General features: G+C 43.0%; 1 protein-coding gene across 1 annotated transcript in view; it reads left to right on the top strand.

The window, feature by feature from the left end:
- Positions 1-5,868: 5,868 nt before the first annotated feature.
- The window catches only part of MCU (mitochondrial calcium uniporter), a 209,490-nt gene continuing 192,424 nt past the window's right edge, over positions 5,869-22,934 (top strand). Inside the window, exon 1 of the mRNA XM_039367775.1 lies at positions 5,869-5,940. Within this exon, the coding sequence (XP_039223709.1) occupies positions 5,899-5,940 (42 nt within the window). The 5' untranslated portion in view covers positions 5,869-5,898. The remainder of the gene's footprint in view (positions 5,941-22,934) is intronic.

Genomic DNA, 22,934 nt, shown 5'->3' with positions numbered 1-22,934 from the left:
CAATTGCAACCAATTCTACGTGGGACAAACATCACATCAATTAAAAACCAGGATCCACGAACATCGGCTGTCAGTCAAATGCCATGATCCCAAATCCTTAATCTCTACACATACCTACAACAAACAGCACCAGTTTGATTGGAGCAACACTAAAATCATTGGCCACGCTACCACCCGCCAAGCTTGTGAAGTTCATCGAAGCCTGGCACTCCACAAGCAATTCCATCAACACACACATTTGACCTACAACCAGCCTATGAATCCCTTAGAATCCAAATCAACTGCCCAGCCAACCAGAGATAGCACTAACCCTCAACCATCCCACGCAAACCCCCGCAATCATGAGTTCACCTCCCAACGACCCTCCCCTGATGTAACCTCTCCATCACAAGACCCATCACAAGCTTCTCGCTGATGATTCACACCTGACTCATCACAAAACATTTGACACACCCAAGCCTTTACAAACAGAAGAACATTGACACTGACATCCCCTAAATTCTGCTGAAGATGTTACCTAGCCTGGTAACGCAATGCTCGGAAACCAACCCATAAGCTTGGGGAATGAACTTTCACCCTCATTCTTACTGCTGTTGTTACATGACAAAATGTATGCATATACACATTAAGTCCTGATTCTGGAATAGTATTAAATTGCCAGATTGTAGATAGTCTATACCAGGGGTGGGGAACCTTGGCTCTTTTATGACTTGTGGACTTCAACTCCCAGAATTCCTGAGAGTTGAAGTCCACAAGTCATAAAAGAGCCAGGGTTCCCCACCCTTGGTCTATACTCTCAACCTCTCCTGTAGATATTCCAGTAACTTAGCATTTTCTAGGCATTGGTTAAATACTTCATAAATATATTGGATTATTTATAAGAAGATAAATATAGGCAGTTCTCGACTTACAACAGTTCATTTAGTGACTGTTCAAAGTTACAACAGCACTGAAAAAAGTGACTTATGACTGACTTGAAATGTGGATTTAATCAGTGCATTTGCACTGTCTATGTACTTACCATGTTTCCCTAAAAGTAAGGTCTATACCACAGGTCAGCAACCTGCAGCTCCTCTGCAAAAGCAGTCTCTGGACGTTGCATGGGTCCCGGGCATTCCAAAAGCTGCCCAGGACCAGACTGAGCGGCGCCAGCCTTGCGCGCATGCGTAGGGTGTGAAAACGCTCAGCTACTTGTTGCCATTTTGTCCAGGTCTCTGGACAGATAAGAGAGAGGCTTGCATGCCGTTTGTGTTGTTGGGGTGTTGCTGTTAAACAAATAAAGAACTGTTAACTGCACAACGAGTCTTCATCATTCGCCCATGATCAAAGGACTTAACACTAGTGACGAGGTGGGATACTTTACAAGCTGAAGAAAAGAAAGCTTTAAAGACTTACCCAAGAAGTCCTGAAGAGGGGAAGATGGCATTGGAATCAGCGTCCCAGCCTGCCAGTATGGCATCACTGAAGGGTGAGCTCGGCTGAAAGACCCTTTCCCCAATAGAAGTTGCAGAGGAGTGAGTGGTGAAGGTTGTAAACTACAGGATGGCGAAGATTGGTCGTTTATCTGAATTTGATGTCTCACACCCAGAGAGATGGGAATCATACTTGCAAGGGTGGAGAATTACTTCAGAGTAAACCAGATTAGAGAAGATGGCTTGAAGGCTGCAACCCTGTTGTGTGTCTGTGGACAGGAAGCTTTTGAAATTGCAGAGAATCTGGTGGCCCCTGCACCTCTGGAGTCAGTAACGTATACTGACTTGAAGAAACTGCTGAAGGAACATTTCCAGCCGAAGTTGTGTGTTATTGCTTGGAGGCACACGTTTGAGCAAAGGGACCAGAGGGAAGGTGAATCTGCTAAGGATTTTATTGCGTCCTTAAGGCAAGCAGCCAGACCGTGTGAGTTCAAGGACCTGGAAGAGAGGCTGCGAGATCACTTTGTATGCAGTTTAAGGAACAGAGACTTACAGCAGAAGATTTCTCTTTCCAAGATGCTCTATGAGAGGTGACAGCTGAGGAAGCAGCAGGCAGGGCAGTGAAGACTTTGCGGCCCACCAGGAGCCCTCCAGAGTCAGCCACCATCCATCAAGAGGATGCTCGAGAAGGTTCGGAAGCAGATCCTGAAGAAGAGGTGGATAGGCTTCAACAGGCAGCTGAAAGGAGGCAGAAGGAACGTCCAGACAAGGCCCCAGCAGCGCTTCATTGCTTCGGGTGTGGAGGACGCCACAAGCAAGCTGACTGCAGGTTCTGCTCCACCAGTTGCAGAGTGTGTGGCAGGCAAGGCCACATTGCATCCATCTGTTTGGGTCGCCAGAAGGTCCAACCTCATGAAGAATTGCGTCTGAAAGGTACCAGGGTCCCCAGCCAACATAGGGTGGGTTTCTGCGCATCGCGCAGGAGTATTTTGAGGACAGGCACACATAAACCCCTAAAAAAGAAACTGTCCATTAAAGTAAGGTTGCAAGAGGTTCCCTTATCCATGGAGTTGGACACTGGGTCCGCTCTCTCCATTATTTCCATTAACACATTCAAAAGGATTTGTAACAGCAGTGGCCTTTGAACCAAACTCAGGCCATCCAATATAATACTTACTGATTTTCAGAATTCTATGGTGTGTGTTAAGGGAGAGGCCACCCTTAAGGTACAGCACAAGGATTTTGAAGGTCCCCTAGATGTGGTGGTTGTTGGGGGTGAATGCACAAGTCTTATTGGACTCGATTGGTTCGAGGTTCTGGGAATCCAGGTCACTGGGCTGCACCATTTGCAAACGTTGAGCCTGGCAGAAATCTGCAAGGAGTTTGCAGATGTGTTTAGTTCAGAGCTTGGATCCTATAAGGGGCCTCCAGTTTCGCTACGGTTAGACCCAACCATCACGCCCACCAGGGTTAAGCCTAGGAGAGTCCCTTTCGCCCTCAAAGGCAAGATTGATGCTGAGCTGGACAAATTGCTCCAGCAGGGCATTTTAGAACCTGTAGACTCAAGTCCATGGGAAACCCCCATAGTAACGCCTCTAAAGGCTAATGGGGACCTAAATATATTTGCAGACTACGTGTACACTGAACAAGGTGCTGCAGCAGCACGCTTATCCAGTACCTGTAGTAAGTCACATCCTGGCATCCCTCAAGGGGGGTTGCATTTTTGCAAAGTTTGACCTGGCACAGATCTATCAACAGCTACCTGTTGATGAGGCAGCTGCTGAGGCCCAGACTATTGTAATTCACAGAGGGGCCTTCAAGGTCAAGATACTGCAGTTTGGGGTAAATGTAGCCCCTGGCATATTCCAAAGTGTCATGGAGAGCACACTTCGGGGTATTCCTGGAGTCTGTCCCTATTTTGATGATGTCCTCATTGCTGGAGAGTCATCTCAAAACTTAGCAGAGAGACTAAGGGCTGTCTTGCTTCATTTTCACAAAGCAGGCCTTAAACTAAAGAAGAATAAATGTAAGATAGGAGTCACTTCTACTGATTTCTTAGGATTCAGTATAGATGCTCAAGGCATTCACCCTGCTGAAACTAAATTGCAAGCTATTTAGCAGGCCCCAGGCCCTAAATCTAAGAATAAGCTACAAGCCTTTTGGGGGCTATTAAATTTTTATCATGCATTTCTCCCACATAAGGCTGCTGAACAGAGATATAAATATAAATACTGAACAGAGATATAAAACAAGATTGAAGAGTTGTGGGACTAAAAATTAAAAAAAATGTTATAAGTTAAAGGCTTTTGAAGATGACTTGGTATTGGTTCTGAAAGATCCTTTTAAAAGAACTGAAATGTTAATGCGCAAGTTAAAAGAATTTGGTACATTAGAAGATTTTTGGTTTAATAAGCAGAAGACGAAGATGTTAACCAAAATAGAAAAATAAAAAATCAGAGGAAAATGAATAAAATGGATTTTTTAACATTGAGAAAAAGATAAAATATATGGGTGTCACAATATGAACGTTATGCCATTTCAAAATTGCTATATTACGACATGGAATGAAGTTAAACAAGACATGTTAAGATGGGAGAAACTGCAACTCCTATTTCTAGGGAGAATTTCTGTGATAAAAATGAATGTCTTGCCTAGAATGATGTTTTTGTTTCAGACAATCCCTTTGTCTGATGATGTGTCATTTAAACTGTGACACAAGGATATATCTAAATTTGTGTGGCAGCAGAAAAAAACACAAATATAAGATGCAAAGGAATCAAGAGGATTGGAACTATCTGATTTGAAATTGGATTTTGCAGCTTGCTGTTTGGTTTGGATGAAAGAGTGTTGCTTAGAAATAGAAGTCTCTTGATGGACACAACCTGAGATTCATGTGACATGGATATTTGTGGTATAACAAAGCCAAGGTCAAGGTGCATTTTGAAAATCATTGCTAGACATGCCACGTTGTAAATGTGAAATAGATACAAATCCAGGATTTGCCTGAAAATACCTTTGTGATTCTCAGCACAAGGAACATTTTATAGACAAGAAATAGTAGGTAAACACAAATGGCTAACTTATCATGAGATAGGAGAAATTTGTCAAGGGAAATAAAAACAAAAAAAGAACTGGTTGCAAAAGGATATATTGGTTCTTTAGTCAATTGTTCTTTTATTTTCAGTTCCTACAAAGAGTTTAAGGTATAGAACATTGTAAAATTGAGTTTGAAATAGAATTGTGTACAAATGATGAACTTTTATTAAAATTTGAAATAGAATGAAGTTGAAACAGAAAAAAATTGAAAAAGAAAAAAAAATCAATCAGAATAGATCTGGAAATGACTTTGGAGGAGAAGACCCTATACCAGTGGTTCTCAACCTGTGGGTCGGGACCCCATTTGGGGTCAAATGACCATTTCACGGGGGTCGCCAAACAAGGCTGTCCGCCATTTTTTCCCCCTTTTCTTTGGCCACGCCCCTGGCACCCGGTAATGTATAAGTGGTTGGGAGTCACCACAACATGGGGAACTGTATTATGGAGTCGTGGCATTAGAAAGGTTGAGAACCACTGCCCTATACCATTTCAGATAGGTGGTTGTTCAGTCTCTTCTTAAAAAGCTCCAGTGATGAAGCAACTACACCTTCTGAAGGCAAGCTGTTCCACTGGTTAACTGTTCTCACTATTAGGTTCCCTCCCCCTTGGAATGTGTTGGGAGTTGTTCCTACAAGGTTTTAATGACACAGGGCTTTACTGAAGGTCAGTGAATAAGATAGACTCAATGTGATTCTGAATGGTGTGTGTGTGTGTGTGTGTGTGTGTGTGCACGCGTGCAGCTACTAACACAAAACAGGCAATACAAACATTCTGGACAAATTTTCCCTCCCACCAGACAGAAGTCCCAAGATGTTCAGTACTTGCTGTGCCAACTATTCCCAAATGCCATTACTCCATAAACTATTCCCAAATGCCATCACTCCATCACTCCAACTGGTTTATTATAATACAAATGGGGCAAGAAAGAAAACTTTACAATGAGTTTCCACCCTCCCCCCCCCATAGTCTTCCTAATTTTCTTCTGAGGCTTCATGTGAGGACCAATGGCTCCAGGGCTCCTTCCTTTGCAGCTTTCACAGGCATCTGGGGGAATGGTAGGACTTGGGAAGATCTGTTCCACTCTGGCTGCATGGTGGCTTTTTAGTGGATGGCTGGATTCAAAACTCAAGTCCATGGCTCAAATGGATGGAGGCAGCGTCTGGGTCAGTGTGCTCTGCTTCCAAAGATTGGGAGGGGTCATCTATGCAGGGCTGAAAGACATGAGAGCAAGATATCCTCCCCCCTTTCTAGGTGGACTCTCCCAGGAGAGGCAGACAAAGGCATGGTAAACAGAGATAAGAAAAGGAAAAGTACATGAGGGAGGTAGCTTGCAGGCAGAGTTTGAAAAGACATTAGTACTGCAGTGGTTAAAGAAACATAGGCAGGCAAAATGAGGAAATCACAGATGAGGACAAAAGAAACCTGCATTCTGGTAAGAGAACAACAAAATGAAAGGTCTCACTTTTGAACTTGAACATTTGCAACATGTTAAAGACTTAATGACTTGCAAGTTGAAAAAAAAATGCTAGGCAGCTTGAGAAAGCTGAAAGCTCCAAATAATTTTAAAAGCCTAATATTTTAAGGTGTGCAAGTTGCCAGGGGCAGGAGGATCTACCCTTAACATTTATTCTAAAATAGACCACATTATTTTAGAGATTGAAAAATGCTTATATGTTCTAAGATTAGCTTCATAGTAGTTTCACCAATTAGTAATGGGATAAGAAAAGTAACTTAAGAAAATTATTTCCTCACACAAGCAAACTTGAGTTTCAGGAGGCTCTTGTAGCTAGACCAGTGGTGGCGAACCTATGGCACGGGTGCCAGAGGCGGCACTCAGAGCCCTCTCTGTTGGCACATGCACTGTCGCCCCAGTCCTAGGCCTTCAGCTGGGTTTTCATTAAGTTATAATTCAAACTCATAGAATCATAGGAGAATCATAGAAGGCAATACCTTTTGGATCCTTAGCACCATTAAAAATGCTGTAGATAGCTACTGATATTATTGGCAACAGATGACTCAACAAAGCTCTAATGAATTTCTGGAAATCACAATCTTAATTAGGATCCTTCCTGTCCCATAATGCAGACATATATGTTATATCAATGTTTCTCAACCTTGGCAACTTGAAGATGTCTGGACTTCAACTTCCAGAGTTGAAGTCCACACATTTTCAAGTTGCCAAGGTTGAGAAACATGGTTTTATAACCTTTAGAGGTTGGTTTTATCTGATTGTTGTATGTTGTCCAGAGTTGCTTCCAGTGAGATGGGTGGCTATATAAACTTAATAATAGATTCTACAAAATAAGATGACATCTATAGAGAGCATTTTATTTTCTGGTTTCCCCTGATCAATTGTTGTTAAAAAAAAAAAAAAGGTATGAATGTCTACCAAATCAGCAAATCATTTTTAGACATTCATTTGCAGTCCTAAATGATTTTAATCCATTCACACAATTGCAAAATAATAAAAGAGAATATTAATAAAATGAAAGGCAGAAGATCCATAGGAAATTTGGTTTCCGCAGACATAATTCTACTTGTCTATTCTCCTTATGGCTTGAATGACTCAGCCATATAAACCCATCAACACCTGTCTTGCAATCCAAAGTACTTTATAAAACATGAATATGTGTGCATAAGATAAGCAAAAGTCAGGTTTATCATCACAGTGACAACTATGTCTGGTAATGCTGCTTAGGATTTGTGATCCATAGAATTTACTGAATTCATCTTATCTATCTCTGATCCACATAGTTGTATATGAGATACTATTTTTCTGGTGACATATGTTATAAAAATATTTTTATGATTATAACACACTGTAAATTTTAATTCTTTCAATCACATATTTACCATTGTTCCATCTTTATATTATAACCAAAATTTTAGCCCACTTTATTAGACATTCTTTCACTTGCTCTTCTTCTATTTCATATTTCATACCAGCGAAACACTGTGGACATAGTATACTTACATTTCAGAAAAAGTAGACTAGAACCTACTTCTTGGTAAACTAGAAAAATGTGGGATAGACAGCATCACCCCCAGATGGATTTGTAACTGACTGACAAACCGTACTCAGCGAGTAGTCCTCAAGGGTACTACATCTACACAGAGGGAAGTAAGCAGTGGGGTACCACTGAAGAGGCTATGTGAAAATGGAATGGAATGAGTCAATGAGAGAATTGGTAAGGCCCTGCAAGCAAAGCCTAACTCAGGAAAGTGCCTGGAAACTGCCTGTAATCCGTGTAAGGCAGCAGGGAGGAGTGCCTGTATTCCTCCTCCCCAGCAGGGAGCAGAGGACTAACGAAGAGTCTGGAAACGTTCCCAAAACAAGGAGGTGAGGGTACTCTATGTGGGAACCGAAGTCCCCCTGGACACCTTTTTTTTTGTCCAAAAAACCCAGAGTTCCCAGGGAAGGAGGTGAGGGTATTTTGACAGGGAACTGAAGTCCTCCTGGAGGCTTTATTTTTTCCAAAAATCCCACAAGTTTTTTTTCTTTTTGTACCTGACTGAGCCAAAATGAGCCCCACATCTGAGAGGGAACATGGGAAGTGGCAGTTCAAAGGTGACAATTAGGACTCCCCTAGGAGGTTTGCTCGAGGCAAAGAGCAAGAGAAATATGTAAGAAATGGGCTTTGCTCAGGGTTTTGCTGGGAAACCAATTTGGCTAAATAAAGGTACTTAAAGGAAAATAAGAAATAGTGATTCTCTCTCTCTTTCTTTCTCTCTCTCTGCAACCAAGTGATATGTTTAAGATTTGTGCCTTCCCTAATATGAGTTAACTGAGATTTATAGTGGGAATGACTAGGATGTGTAAAACTAAGACTTCTGTTTCCTTTTCTGTTTTCCTTGTTTTTGTGTATATATGTTTGTCAAAGTCTTTGTGTGTGAGGTAAATGTGACTATTTATTGTTTCTAACCCAAAGATAAAAGAATTTTAAAATTCTGCTAGAAATTCTGCTTAAAACAAGCCACCAAAAAAAGGAAATACCCTCACTCTGTTTGTCTGGCCAACAGAGTGAAGAAAAATGTGTTTTTTTTTGTTTGTTTTTTTCTTTTCCCCTTTTTCTCTCTGTACTCTTAAGAACAGCCCAAAGTTATCAGGAGGGATTGTTTTAAGTTCATCTGCTGGAAAAATTTCACTTGCATTTACTGTATGTGTTTTATCTATCTATCCTTTTCCTAAAAAATGTGTGTCTTGCTCAGTGATGGCGAACCTTTTAGAGACTGAGTGCCTAAACTGCAATCTAAAACCCACTTATGCATTGTCGGGTGCCGGGTGGGTGTGGCCATTGGCTGGGTGTGGCCCATTGGGTGGGCGTGGCTGCAGTGGTAATGGCAGACTGGGTGAGACTAAAAAGTTCAATCAATCAATTCCAACTTTGCAAGATCTTTTTTTTCCCGCAAGAAGTTGGAATTGACTGATTGATTGAACCTTTTTTTTTTTTGCACATGGTGGCAGAGGCCTAAAGCGAAAAGGTTTTATAAAGGCATTGCAACAGCATGCGTATCCTGTACCTGTAGTCAGCCATATTTTGGCTTCCCTCAAAGGGGGGCGTGTTTTTGCAAAGTTAGATCTGGCACAGGCTTATTAACAGTTACCTGTTGATGAAGCTGCTGCTGAAGCACAAGACTATTGTAACCCATAGAGGGGCATTCAAAGTCAAGAGACTACAATTTGGAGTAAATGTAGCTCCTGGAATTTTCCAAAGTTTTTATGGAGAACACCCTGAGAGGTATCCCAGGGGTTTGCCCCTATTTTGATGATGTCCTTATTGCTGGAGAATCCACTCATAATTTAGCTGAGAGGTTAAGGGCTGTTTTGCTTCATTTTAGAAAAACAGGCCTAAAACTTAAAAAAGATAAATGCAAGATAGGAGTTACTTCTACAGATTTCCTGGGATTCAGAATAGATGCCAGAGGTATTCACCCTGCTGATTCTAAATTAAAAGCCATACAGCAGGCTCCTAGGCCTATGTCTAAAGCTGAGTTACAAGCATTCCTAGGCATCTTGAATTTTTACAACGCTTTCCTACCTAACAAGGTTAATGTAGCTGAACCACTTCATAGCCTTTTAGACAAGCAGGCAGTTTGGCAATGGTCCCAAGTACATGAGAAAAGCTTCAATGAGGTCAAGGCCTTGCTTACATCAAATGATGTGCTTGCACATTTCAATGAAAACCTACCAATCTGTATTGCTTGTGATACTTCCCCTTATGGGGTGGGCGCTGTACTTAGCCACTTAAGAGCTGATGGGACTCAGGTGCCTGTTGCATATTACTCCAGAACCTTATCCTCTGCTGAGCGAAATTACGCTCAGATAGACAGAGAAGACTTGGCCATTGTATCTGTAATTAAAAAATTCCATGATTTTTTATATGGCAGACATTTCATGGTCTATACTGACCATAAGCCACTGTTGAGGTTGTTTACCATTAACAAACAAACTCCCCATATTATCTCTCCTAGAATGCTGAGATGGTCTATTTTTTTGTCAGCCTATGATTTTTCATTGATTCACAAACCTGGCAAGGAAATGGCCATGCTGATGGCCTAAGTAGATTACCTCTGCAACTGGTAGAGGCTGACCCTGCCCCTGCCATCAATATTCTCTCCACTCAGGCGTTGTCTGAATCTCCCCTAAATGCCAGGGATGTGGCTGCTGAATCAGCCACAGATCTCATGCTTACTCATGTGCTTTCATGGGTTTTGTCTGGATGGCCTGAGAGTTGTCCAGGTACTGAGTTCCAAAGCTTCTGGCTCAAGAAGCATGAGTTATCCACTTTTCAGGGTTGCCTATTGTGGGGCAGCAGAGTAGTTATTCCTACCTCATTGAGACCTAGAGTCTTGGCATTTCTCCATGAGGGTCATCCTGGCATTGTCAGGATGAAAGCGCTTGCGCGCAGTCATTTATGGTGGCCAGGATTAGACAGGGAAATAGAGGCCCAAGTGCATGGATGCCACCTGTGCCAGCGTTCACGCCCTGAAACACCCCAGGCTCCTGTGCATAGATGGGAGGAGACACAGTCACCTTGGTCTAGGGTGCATGTGGATTACGCTGGGCCCTTTCAGGGACAATTCTTCTTGGTCCTTGTCAACAGCCATTCAAAGTGGCTTGAGGTTGTTCCTGTCTCTTCCACTACTGCTACCAAGACCATTCAAGTACTTGGATTTTTGCTGCTCATGGCCTTCCAGATGTTCTGGTTTCAGACAATCGTCCTCAATTCACTTCTTCCGAGTTTCAGGCTTTTCTGCAGGCCAACATGATTCATCATGCGACTTTGGCGTCCTTTCACCCTTCCACCAATGGTATGGCTGAACGGATGGTTCGCATCACCAAGGATGCTTTCAAGAAACTGACTTACGGGGACTGGCATCACAGGTTGGCAGATTTTTTTCTTGCTTACCGCACCACACCTTCTACTTCCACTGGGAAGAGCCCGGCAGAACTTCGCTGGGGGCGCAGACTGATCACCAAACTTGACAGGCTGCATCTGGACAGGGTGGCTCCTCAGGTCTCCCAACCAAGGGCACCAAGGTGTCTGCAAGTGGGTGCCCCAGTATGGACCTGGAATTATGGGCCCGGTCACCTGTGGGTTCCAGCGGTAGTATGCAAGGTCACTGGTCCATAGTCCTACGAGGTTTCCCTGGACAACGGTCGTGTCCTTCGGGGGCATATTGATTAGCAGCGTACGAGACTGGACTCTCCCTCTTCAACTCCTGGGTTTTCTCCGGGGGGAGGGGGACCACTGTGGGCAAGGGTGTTGGCAGCAATTAGGGGCAAACGGAGAGATGGAGGAAGGCGTGTCCCAAGGTTCCGCAAGTGTCCCTAACAGGAATTCAGGGGAACAAGGAACAATACAGGCACCAGTACTTACTCCAGCCAGGGAGTCACCCAGGGGGCATACTCATTATTCACAACCCCACTACAGCATTCCAAGCAGGGAGAATAACTGGGAGCATCCAAACAACCCAAATAACGCAAGAGATCCAAACAAACAAGCTGGCCCAATACTGCTACTGCTCCCAAAAGGAAGTCTGCATACAGGGAGGTAGTCAGAGAGGCAAATCATGATTCTGGTATCTCTGGCATGGAATGGGGGGCAACCGAGTACTGGGGCACCGCAGAAACCCTAGACAACCCAGTTACGGGGCTTGGGAGTGAAGGGATGCATTCCCTTGATAGGTCCATTGTGGACTTGGAGAGTACCACAGAATCGCCAAATACTGGTGGGAACATAGAGGGGCCCGATAGCCTACAGTTAGGCAGATCAACCAGGTACAGTAGGGAGCAAAGTCCTGGTCTGATGAGCCCAGTGGACAAGCAAGCAGACCAGGCAACAGAACCCAGGTCACGGGGACCACCAGGGCTTAAAAGAGGGGGCAACTCTACTACAATCACTGCACAGGATGGTCAAGGGAGTTCTCAAAATCTGAGGAGGTCACAGAGGGTTAAAAGATCTCCCAAATACCCGGAAGATTTTGTGACATTGCTGTCAAAGCAAAGGAGGTGAAGAGGGTGCCTGCTGTTGGGTGAACTTGGAATTGTGAGTCTTTGGGCACTTAATTCCAAAATAATAGCATGGTACCATGTTATAGAGTGGCTAGTAAGTAGCTGCAACAGTTGTGCGGTTCCATAAGGGATAGCACACCACGTCCATTTGAAGGTCGCGTATACCTATCTATATAGGTTCATTAAGTTTCATCTGGGGGGGAAGGGGTGTTGTGTCCTGAGCCTGCAAAAGCAGGCTCGGGACATTGCAATGGTCCCGGGCTGTTGCAAGCTGCCCGGGACCAGACTGAGTGGCGCCAGCCTGCGCGCCATTCTTTGTTACCTTTTTGCCTGGGGATTCTATTTAGAGGCAGAGAGGCCTGTGAGCCTCTGAGTTGTGTCAGAGAGAGCTGAAGAGAATAAAAGCTATTATAGAATGTATGCTCTTCTTTCGCCGTTGACTCGAGGACTCAACAAGAACAATCACTGCGGAGAGACAAACAAACAATATTATAAGTTGGCAGAGGAGCATTTACAGAACAATAAAAAGAGAAAGGGGTACTGCCATCTGCTTCTGAAAAGCTGTAGGAATAGCCACACATTGAGAGAGATTGATAGCAAAAACAACTAGCAGTAGCATTTGATTTATACTGCACAAGAATGCTATGTGAAGTATTAGAATAGGCTAATCTTGGTCTAGAGAAACAGCAGAGGGAAGGGGGTGGCGGAATAAGGCAGTCAATATATTATCAAAATGAACTCATAAAAGCACTGGACTAGATTAAAATGAGTTTCTTCGTGCTTTTTGTATAGTTCTTACTGTTTCTTTTAAAATCTTGTATATGTTTTAAATGAACAGCTGCTTTTTTTCATAAAGGCTATCCAATGGCACAATATGCACATTTTGCTATCATGTACTCAAAATCAAAACGGTTCCAGGAATTGGGTTTGTCTAATCTAGAGAAAAGAAGGACTAGGGGTGACAGTAGCAGTATTCCAATATTTGAGGGGCTGTCACAAAGAAGAGGGGGTAAACCTCTTCTCCAGAAGGCAGGAGAAGAAGCAATGGATGGAAACATCAAGGAGAGAAGCAACTTAGAACTAAGGAGAAATTTCCTGATGGTTAAAACAATTAACCAGTGGAGTGGCTTGCCTTCAGAAACTGTGGGTGCTTCATCACCGGAGGCTTTTAAAAAGAGACTGGACAGCCACTTGTCTGAAATGGTACAGGGTCTCCTGCTTGAGCAGGGTATTGAACTAGAAGACTTCCAAGGTCCCTTCCAACTCTATTATTCTGTATTAATTCCAATTCCTTAAGGAATGTAAAAAGAAACAAAACAGAACTTGATGCTGGCATGTTTGCTGCATAAGATGTTCTGAAGCAATTCCAGTTTTTTGCAACCTGGAATTTGATTAATGCTATTTCTTTAGCTAACCATTTATTTCCCATTAAGGTGATGTATATGAATTCTTTAGCAAAAGATTGGCCCAAGCGAGATCTCTATAGATCTGTTGCAGCATTACATGCCTCAGATTTCAGTCTGAGGACTGCCCATCTTAGCAAAGATCCATATATAATTATGATTTATAGAGTGCCGTTCACTTATCTGTTTGTAAGATGCATCATATCAATATTCTCATTCGACTCTCCAAGTGAATCAAAAGACAAACACATGTACAGATCTACATATACACATACGCATCTCGTGCATGATATAAAAAGGGATTACCTGAAATTAGGGAAAAAAGAAAAAAGATAAAGGATCACTTGAGCTGTACATTCAATCAGAGAATCAGTTTGGTGTAGTAGTTAGGGCATCAAGCTAGAAATCAGGACACCATGAGTTCTAGTCCTGCCTTAGGCACAAAGCTAGCTGGTGACCTTGGGCCAGTCATTTTATCTCAGTCTTGGGAAGAAGGCAATGGCAAACCACTTCTGAAAAATATCTATGGAGATTCTCAGTCATCCAGGTGACGGTTGTCCCAAAGGTGTTTTTTTCAAGAGGTAATTGGACTTTCTTTGTTTTTTCTTGAAGACATTTCACTTCTCATCCAAGAGAGTCTAGTTCATCCAGAATTGAAAACGCTTCTTGGATGAGAAGTGAAATGTCTTCAAGAAAAAGCAAAGAAAATTCAATTGCCTATTGAAAAAAACACCTTTGGGACACTTCCGAAAAACCTTGCCAAGAAAACTACAGAGATTTGTCCAGGCAGTCTAGAAAAATCAGACATGATTGAATGGAAGGAAGGAAAAAAAAATCGATCAGCTTTCCCATGTAGGTTAAAAGAATGATTCAAAAATTACATTAAAATCCCAAAGTACTAGATATCTGAGTTTTGCAGTTACATTGTTATGTAAAATTGTATTTAATATGTAAAATCATTTGGAATCTTAAGTATAATATACATGTGTTGTGCATACTTTGATATTTTTATAATTAAATAACTTCACACTTTTTATTTATCAGTTGGAAGGATAATGAAGCAAATCATTCATCCAGAAGGGGTGGGGGGGGGCTAATTTAGAGGAGAAAATATCCCTTCTGCAATGTGTGAGTACTGTATTGTATTGTACTTATGTAGCTTCTAGAAATAGATTAGAATGTAATTTGGAACCATTTAGGCTACCAAAGTGGCTTTAATTAGAATTATAATATATAAACACCTCCACAAAATGTACAGTAAGATTCTATAAATCCAGGAATTAATAGCTAGAAATGAGACCTCTTTAAGACCTGTGAATCAATAAATTATTGGACTCCATTCCTTAGGGTCTTGTCCTAAATAGTTTAATCTGAATTTTGTTTTTCTTTTTTTCTTTCTCTTTCCTTTCCTCTAGTTAAATAAATTCTAGTTTTTATATTTCAATAAGTAAAGTTTTCAACACTGTTTTCCCCTCAGTTTTATCTCTACCCCACTGAGCCCTTCCTTGCCACAGAGTTGCCTGACATACTAACATTTTTTATAGAGAGATTTCTTTTAAATCATTTTGAAATTACAATGGAAAAATTAAAATGCCATTATAGTTGAAATTATTGATATTTATGATGTATGGTGGTGATGATGATGATATCCATTCAATCATGTCCAAATAAAGAGTTGGAATAATGGAACCTTAATCAATGCAAGACTTTAAAACAGTGATTCTCAACCTTTCTAATGCCGTGACCCCATAATACAGTTCCCCATGTTGTGGTGACCCCCAAGTGGGTGTGGCCACCAATAAGAGGGAGTAGGACAGCTAGGGAAAAGGGAAAAAAATGGCGGACAGCATGGTTTGGTGACCCCCATGAAATGGTCATTTGACCCCAAATGGGGTCCCGACCCACAGGTTGAGAACCACTGCTTTAAAAAATGTTAAAATTATTTTTTGGGACTTGAAATTAATTCATTAATACAGAGTTCTCCAACCTTTCTGGCTTGGTGGCCCAGAAGGAAAGGGAGCAGAAGGGAAATGTGTGTGTGTGCACGGCTCCACATGTGCATGCACACGTGGGCCACGTGCACCCATGGTGCACCTGCTGGCACTCACATGCGTGTACAAACAGGCTGCTGGGGCCTGCATGATGCTGGCAGCGGTGTGCAGCGGTGCTCCTGCAAGTGGGGCATGGCTCGCCAGCTATTCCTGGGGCCTGGTGGCCAATAGGCCACAGCCTGATACCGGGCCACAGACCATAGGTTGGGGACCCCTGCATTAACGAGTTCTGTTCCAATTTTATTGAACCCCTCAAAAAATGAATTGGAAAGGACAGACTATCAATGTTCTTTTGATTTTATGTAGTTATTTACTTATTTATTCAGATTGGAAGCTGCCCAATTCCACCTGACCGTGGGTAGCAAAAAGAGCCCCTCCTCCCGTTCCTATCCTTTTCTCTTAGTTTTTTTTTCCTATCTTCAACTTACAGCCATTTGTTTAGTAACCGTTCAGAGTTACAACAGCACTGAGAAGAATGGGTTATGACCCGTCCCCACACTCACAACTACCCTAGCATCCCCATGATCAGGTGAACAAAATTCAGATTCTTGGCAATTGGCATGAGTTTATGACCTTTGCAATGTCCTGAGGTCACATGAACACGGTTTGCAACCTTCTCAGCCAGCTTCCAACAAGCAAAGTCAATAGAGAAATCTGGATTCACCTAACAACTGTGTGATTCATTTAACATCTGCAGTGATTAATTTAAAAAACATGACAAGGAAGCTTGAAAATTGGCCGCAAATCACTTAACAACTCCCTTGCTTAGCAATAGAAATCCTGGTCCCTATGATGGTTGTAAATTGGGACTACCTGTGTTACTTTTTCTCTCCTTTGGGATTACTTGGTAAGTATCCTAGTTAGTGCAAGTGCCAAATCCAAACCAGCTAGATTTTTGGTCTTTCAAGATAAGCTGAATCTTTAGATGACTCCGTTTAAGGCATGTAACCTTCTATCTCACTGCTTTGTGCCCGAGATAGTAAACTTATCTTCTCACCTGTTCACTTTCTGCCTATCAAGCTATTTTTAAATTGCTAGGATTCTAGGCCAATAGAAGAATGCTTTGCAGATTGCTTTCCTTCCAGCTATGCTTCATTTAAAATTAGGAAATAAGGAAGCTTTGAGTATGTGAAGGTAGATCCTATTGTCTTTGCTTATGTCAGCTAATGAGCTAGAGGTCATGAATTTTATTTGATTAACATGATTATATCGGAATAGAATAACTTTTCCCAATAGGGAATTTCCAGCTGTGTGAAACTACTACTGCCAGAATTCCCAATTACCATGGCCAAGGGAAGACATATTTTTACACACATATTGTTCTTACTCTTATGTAGATGAGAAATCCAGAAATGTGATTCCTGAGCTAATGGATGTGTAAAGATTTTTGCAGAAGTGCACAAAACAGTGACTCATCAACTTGGCCTGGTGCTTATCCTGTTTTCCAGTAGGGAGTCAAAGAACAGATGGCCTAGTTGGAGGAAATGAATAAAAGCAGATAGTGATTAGACTAGTGGTTAGACTGTTTTTTAGAAGCAATAAACACTTATTAATACTTAACAGCAACTAAAATATATGTTGGGCACTTCCTACAAATAGTGGCCATCTCCAAGTATTTTTTTTATAATAACTTCATTAGATTTTTTTAAACCAGAAAGATAAAAATGGTAAAGATCAATATTTAAGATAAAATAAGGAAAAGAAATAAAGAAAGAACAAAGTTCAGAAAAGAAAGAAAAAATATAAAGATTTATAGGTATAAATTTAAATTAAATTCTTACTCTATGATTACAATATAACTTTCACTTTTTCTTCTCATTTTTTTTCTAGTCATCAAAACTATAATCATAATTTCATTTTTTCCTATATCATGTGAAAAGTCCAAAAGGGATTGACACGAATGAAGTGTGTAGTTTCTTCTCTTTTTTAAAAAAAAACAAAAAACACAAAATAGAAATTAAAAAGCTCTTAAAGCAGACATCATCACAATTGAAATTTGACTGAAGTACCTCAAAATCACAATATACAAGATATGAATTTCAAAACCCAAGAAACTGAATAACCGAACCAACTACTAAATTGAAGTTTTGTGTTAACATGCATGTCCAGCTGTCATTCTGGAAGCTGTTGTTATATACTCTGTGAGATGGCATGCTTTGTATTCTGGACAGCACTAGGAAAATTCTTTTAGACTAACAGTTGAACTCACTTTGAGCAATCATGGCTGGATTGCATACCAGGACACCAGTACGCCAATCCAAAAATGTAACAAGGTTTTTTTTTTTCAGACTGATATCTTTCTTGACTCATGAAATTTAAATTAAAAATCTACTGTTCATGGACAGAATTTACACGGGTGTGCAGTGTGTTTTTATGTCTATCTGAAGACTATATTATTATAGCAAGAACAGATGAGTTGCTGGGCACTCCCCTTATGCTGCGTTCATGGGTTTGATAGGGATGAGAGGTGAGAAAGTGTAGAGAGGAAGTAGGGCAGTGAGAGGAGAGGGGGAAGGGAAGAGAGTAGGATGGGAGGTGAGAAAGAGGAGGGAAGTAGGGAATGTTTTAAGAGAGGGTGGACGCGGCCTGGGGGGAGTGGGCAGGTCGTACCAATGGTTATGAATTTATCTTATTTCAAAATTGTATTGTATTTTTTTTTATAATGTTTACATGGAAAAAATAAAAAACTTTTAATAAAAAAAAGAACAGATGAGTTGAAAATGAGTTCTGAAGTATTGTATTTATCTATGCAAGCTAAAGATGATGATAATGTTTCCCTTCTTCTGGTGGTGGTTCATAAATCACTGTAGACCAGGCCCAAACTCAGAAACAACACAGTGAAATCCAACTGAGTTTTTTCATTTTAGTTGGGCAATATTGTCTCCATCAGGTGTAACTGCTGTATTTGCTTACATCTAATGGACAGAATCTTGCCAAATCTTCCAATCTACTATGTTTATCCTGAGAGATTGTGGAGTGTGGCTATCCTGAAACTCTTCCAGCTCAGGACTGCACAGTCTTCTCTGGGAAAGCTCTGTGTTGCCAAAACTCTCCTCGCTGTTTCTCAAGGTTCACATTTGAACACCCTGTGGTTGGATACCATAAACTCTGAAGACGCTGAAATTATTCCTTGCATTTCTTTTCTGAATTTCTCCAAGGAAAGATAAGGATAATGTACGCTTAATTCAATTTGCTTCCTTCCCAACCATCTTTGCTAAAGCTGAAGTCACATTCCAAGATGTCTTACATGAAGTTGCAGCTGAAGAAGCAGCCGGCAGTGCTGTGAAGGCCTTGTGTCTCGCCAGAAGCGCTACAGCAGTCGCGTCCATCCATCAAGAGGTCACTCAAGAAGTGCAGGCACCGGATCCAGCAAAAGAAGTGGATAGACTTCATCAGCCTGCAGTACAAAGGCCGTGAGAGAAACCAGTCAGGACCCTGGCAGCTCTTCAGTGTCTTGGATGTGGAGGATGCCACAAATGCTCAGACTGCCGGTTCCGCTCCGCCATTTGTTGGGCATGTGGTAGGCAAGGCCACATTGCCATTGTCTGTTTGGGTCGCCAGCAGGTGCAACCTCGGGAAAAATTCCTTCAGAAAGGTACCAGGGTCACCAGCCAACACAGGGTGGGTTTCTGCACATTGCGCAGGAGCATTTTGCAGACAGGGACACACAAGCCCTTTAAGAAGAAGCTTTGTGTTGATGTGAAGCTACAAGGGGTTCCCTTGTCAATGGAGCTGGACACTGGGTCCACTCTATTGATCATTTCACACATTACTTTCCAAAGGATTTGCAGCAGTAATGGCCTTAGAGTCAAACTCAGGCCATTGAACTTAATCCTCACGGATTTTCAAAATTCAAGGGTTAAAGTACTTGGAGAAGCTACCCTCAAAGTGCAGCGTAAGGCTTTCTAGGGTTTATTAGATATGGGGGTTGTTGGGAGTGATCGTACGAGTCTAATTAGACTGGAGTGGTTTGAGGCCATAGGAATCCAAGTAATGGGCATAAATAGTCTGTAATCTACAGGTCTTGCAGAAGTCTACAATGAGTTTGCAGATGTGTTTGGCTCAGAGCTTGGGTCCTACAAGGGGCCTCCCATTTCCTTGCGAATAAACCTAGCCATCACACCTGTTAGAATCAAGCTCAAGAGGGTGCCATTTGCATTAAAGGGCAAGATTAATGCAGAGCTGGACAAGCTTCTCCAGCAAGGCATCTTGGCACCAATGGACTCAAGTCCATGGGACACCCCCATTGTGATGCCTTTAAAGGCTAACAAGGAAGTCCGGATTTGCGCAAACTACAAATGCACTTTGAATACAGCTTTGCAACAACACGCATATCCTGTACTGGTAGTGAGCCATATTCTGGCCTCCCTAAAGAGGGGGGAAGTGGTTTGCAAAGCTCGATTTAGCACAGGCATATCAGCAGTTGCCTGTTGATGAAGCAACTGCAGAGGCCCAAACAATAGTGACCCATAGGGGTGCTTTTAAGGTGAAGAGGTTACAATTTGGGTGAATGTTGCTCCTGGTATATTTCAGAGTGTCATGGAGCACACACTCAGGGGAATACCTAGGGTTTGCCCCTTCTTTGAAGACGTCCTCATTGCAGGGAGTCATCACAAAATTTGACAGAAAGATTGAGGGCTGTATTGTTGAAGTTCCGCCAAGTGGGCCTCAAATTGAAAAAAGACAAATGCAAGATTGGAGTCACTTCCACAGAATTTTTAGGATTTAGAATAGATGCCCAAGGCATCCACCCTGCAGAATCCAAACTAAAAGCCATTCAGGAGGCCCCAAGTCCCAAGTCTCAATTTCTATCATGCATTTCTTCCAAATAAGGCTGCAGTGGCTGAGCCGTTACACCGGCTCTTAGATAAGCAAGCTCCATGGCAGTGAACTAAAGTCCATGACAAGAGTTTTAATGAGGTCAAGGCCTTGCTCTCATCAAATGCTGTATTAGCGCATTTTAATGAGCAACTGCCTGTGTGCATCGCATGTGATGCATCCCCTTATGGAGTGGGAGCAATACTTAGTCACCTGAAGGCTGATGGGACCCTATAGCCTACTATTCAAGGACTTTGTCATCTGCAGAGCATAATTACACTCAGATTGACAGAGAGGCCTTGGCCATAATGGCTGGTATAAAGAAATTTCATGATTTCTTATATGGCCGCCATTTCATGGTCTACACAGACCATAAGCCACTGCTGGGTTTCTTCACTACAAACAAACAAACCCCACACATCATTTCCCCATATATGCTGAGGTGGTCCATTTTCCTGTCAGCATATGACTATACACTTATTCACAAACTTGGGAAAGAAATGGGCCATGCAGATGGCCTCAGTAGGCTACCTCTCACACAAATAGAGGCAGATCCTGCCCCGGCTGTTCATATTCTCTCTATTCAGGAGCTGCCTGAATCTCCTCTCAATGCAAGGGACGAGGCTGCAGAAACTGCTACTGATCACATGCTTACACGTGTGCTGACATGGGTGTTGTCAGGATGGCCTGACATGTGTCCAGATGCTGCATTTCAAAGCTTCTGGCAAAGAAAGTACAAACTGTCTACATTTAAGGGGTGCCTGTTATGGGGTAGTAGAGTAGTTATCCCAGCCTCACTGAGGTCTAGAGTCTTGTCCTCTCTGCATGAGGGACATCCGGGCATTGTGCGCATGAAATTGCTTGCACGCAGCCATCTTTGGTGGCCTGGGCTTGATAAAGGTATCGAGGCCCAGGTGCACGGGGGCCAGGTATACCAACAGTCATGGCCTGAAATGCCCCAGGGCTCTGTACACAGGTGGGAGGAGACACAAACCCCTTGGTTAAGGGTACATTTAGATTATGCTGGGCCCTTTCAGGGGCAATTCTTCCTTATCCTGGTGGACAGCCATTCCAAGTGGCTAGAGGTTGTACCTGTCTCCTCCACTACTACTGCTAGGACCATCCAGGTCTTCGCTACCCATGGGCTGCCTGATGTCCTCGTCTCTGACAATGGCCCCCAATTTACTTCCTTTGAGCTCCTTTCCTACAGGCCAACTTGATCTGGTATGCAATGTCAGCCCCGTTCCATTCTTCCACCAATGGGCAAGCCAAGCAGATGGTACGCACCACCAAGGATGCATTCAAAAGAATCACGCAGGGTAGCTGGCATCACAGGTTAGCAGATTTTCTTCTTGCATACCACACCACACCATGCACTGCCACTGGAAAGAGCCCTGCTGAACTCTGCTGGGGTCGCCGCCTCATCATCAAGTTGGACAGACTGCACCCAGACAGGGAGGCTTCACAGGTGTCACAGCCACGGGCACCTAGGAGACTTCAGGTGGGCGATCCGGTCTGGGCAAGGAACTACGGTCCTGGACATCTCTGGGTCAGTGCTGTTGTCTGCAAAGTCTCAGGGCCACTCTCATACGAAGTGGCCTTGGATGAAGGATGCGTTCTTCGGCGTCATATTGACTAACTGCACTGGCGGTTGTCCACCAACGTTTCCGCTCCTGGCTCTGCTCTCAGGGGGGTAGGGGGACCAGGAAAAGCTCACACTTCAGGTTAAAATCCTGGGAATCAGTCTTACCGTGCCTGGGGATTTCTACAGAGTGTTGTCCATGTTCCAGTGGATGATCAATGGCATCCTCAAGGTTCAGCTATTACTCCAAACAGGGAGTCACCCCGGGGGGCAGCCTGCGTATCTGCAAGTGCTCCAAACAGGAATTCTCCTGAGAGGGGATTTGTCATAGAGGTACGGGGGACTGGAACTACTGGGGCACTGCTGCAATGCAGGCCACGTCCGAGGCTGGTCGAGGGTTTGAGGGACAATGTTCCCAAGAGCAGTCCATGGTAGAATGGGAGAACTCCACTCCACCATTGGGCTTGGGGATTTCCTCCTTTCCGAGGGAAACTGGCTGGACTTCAGAGGATCCAGCCAGTCAGTTGCGGCGTGGGTCACCTGCCATCCGAAGGCATCAAAGTCCTGGTCTATCGAGCCCACCAGACGGGCCGGTAGGACAGGCACCCTTAAGTAGAAGTCCTGGTCTGCCTAGCCGGGCAGGTGAGCTGACAGACCAGGCACCCCCCCCCAACCTTGCATAGGTCACAAAGGGCTAAACCCCTCCCAAACATCTGGGAGAATATGTGAGGTTCCTGTCATCATAAAGGGAACTTTGCTAGTCTGTAAAGGATGGTGTTGACCAACACCTGGTATAGCATAATATATACCAATTATGATTTTGGAGAGCGTTTTGTTTTAAGTTAACCTCATTATTTATAAAAGTATTTTGCCTGTGTGCTGGGCAGAGAAATTCCACTTTTCCTGGCTAGGGAACAAATGTATTTGTGTGTATAGTTGTGTGTTTCATCCAGGGGGGAGGGGTGTTGTGTCCTGGGCCTGCTGAGGCAAGTCAGCAGGCCCAGAAATGTTGCAAATGGTCCTGGGCAACATAAAAGCTGCCTGGGACCAGACTGG

Source organism: Crotalus tigris, unplaced genomic scaffold (assembly GCF_016545835.1).
Source record: "Crotalus tigris isolate CLP2741 ecotype Arizona unplaced genomic scaffold, ASM1654583v1 scf7180000017600.4437325, whole genome shotgun sequence".
In the NCBI taxonomy this organism is placed as follows: domain Eukaryota; kingdom Metazoa; phylum Chordata; class Lepidosauria; order Squamata; family Viperidae; genus Crotalus; species Crotalus tigris.
Note: the sequence above shows the minus strand (reverse complement) of the source record. Positions and strands in the feature narration are given on the sequence as shown.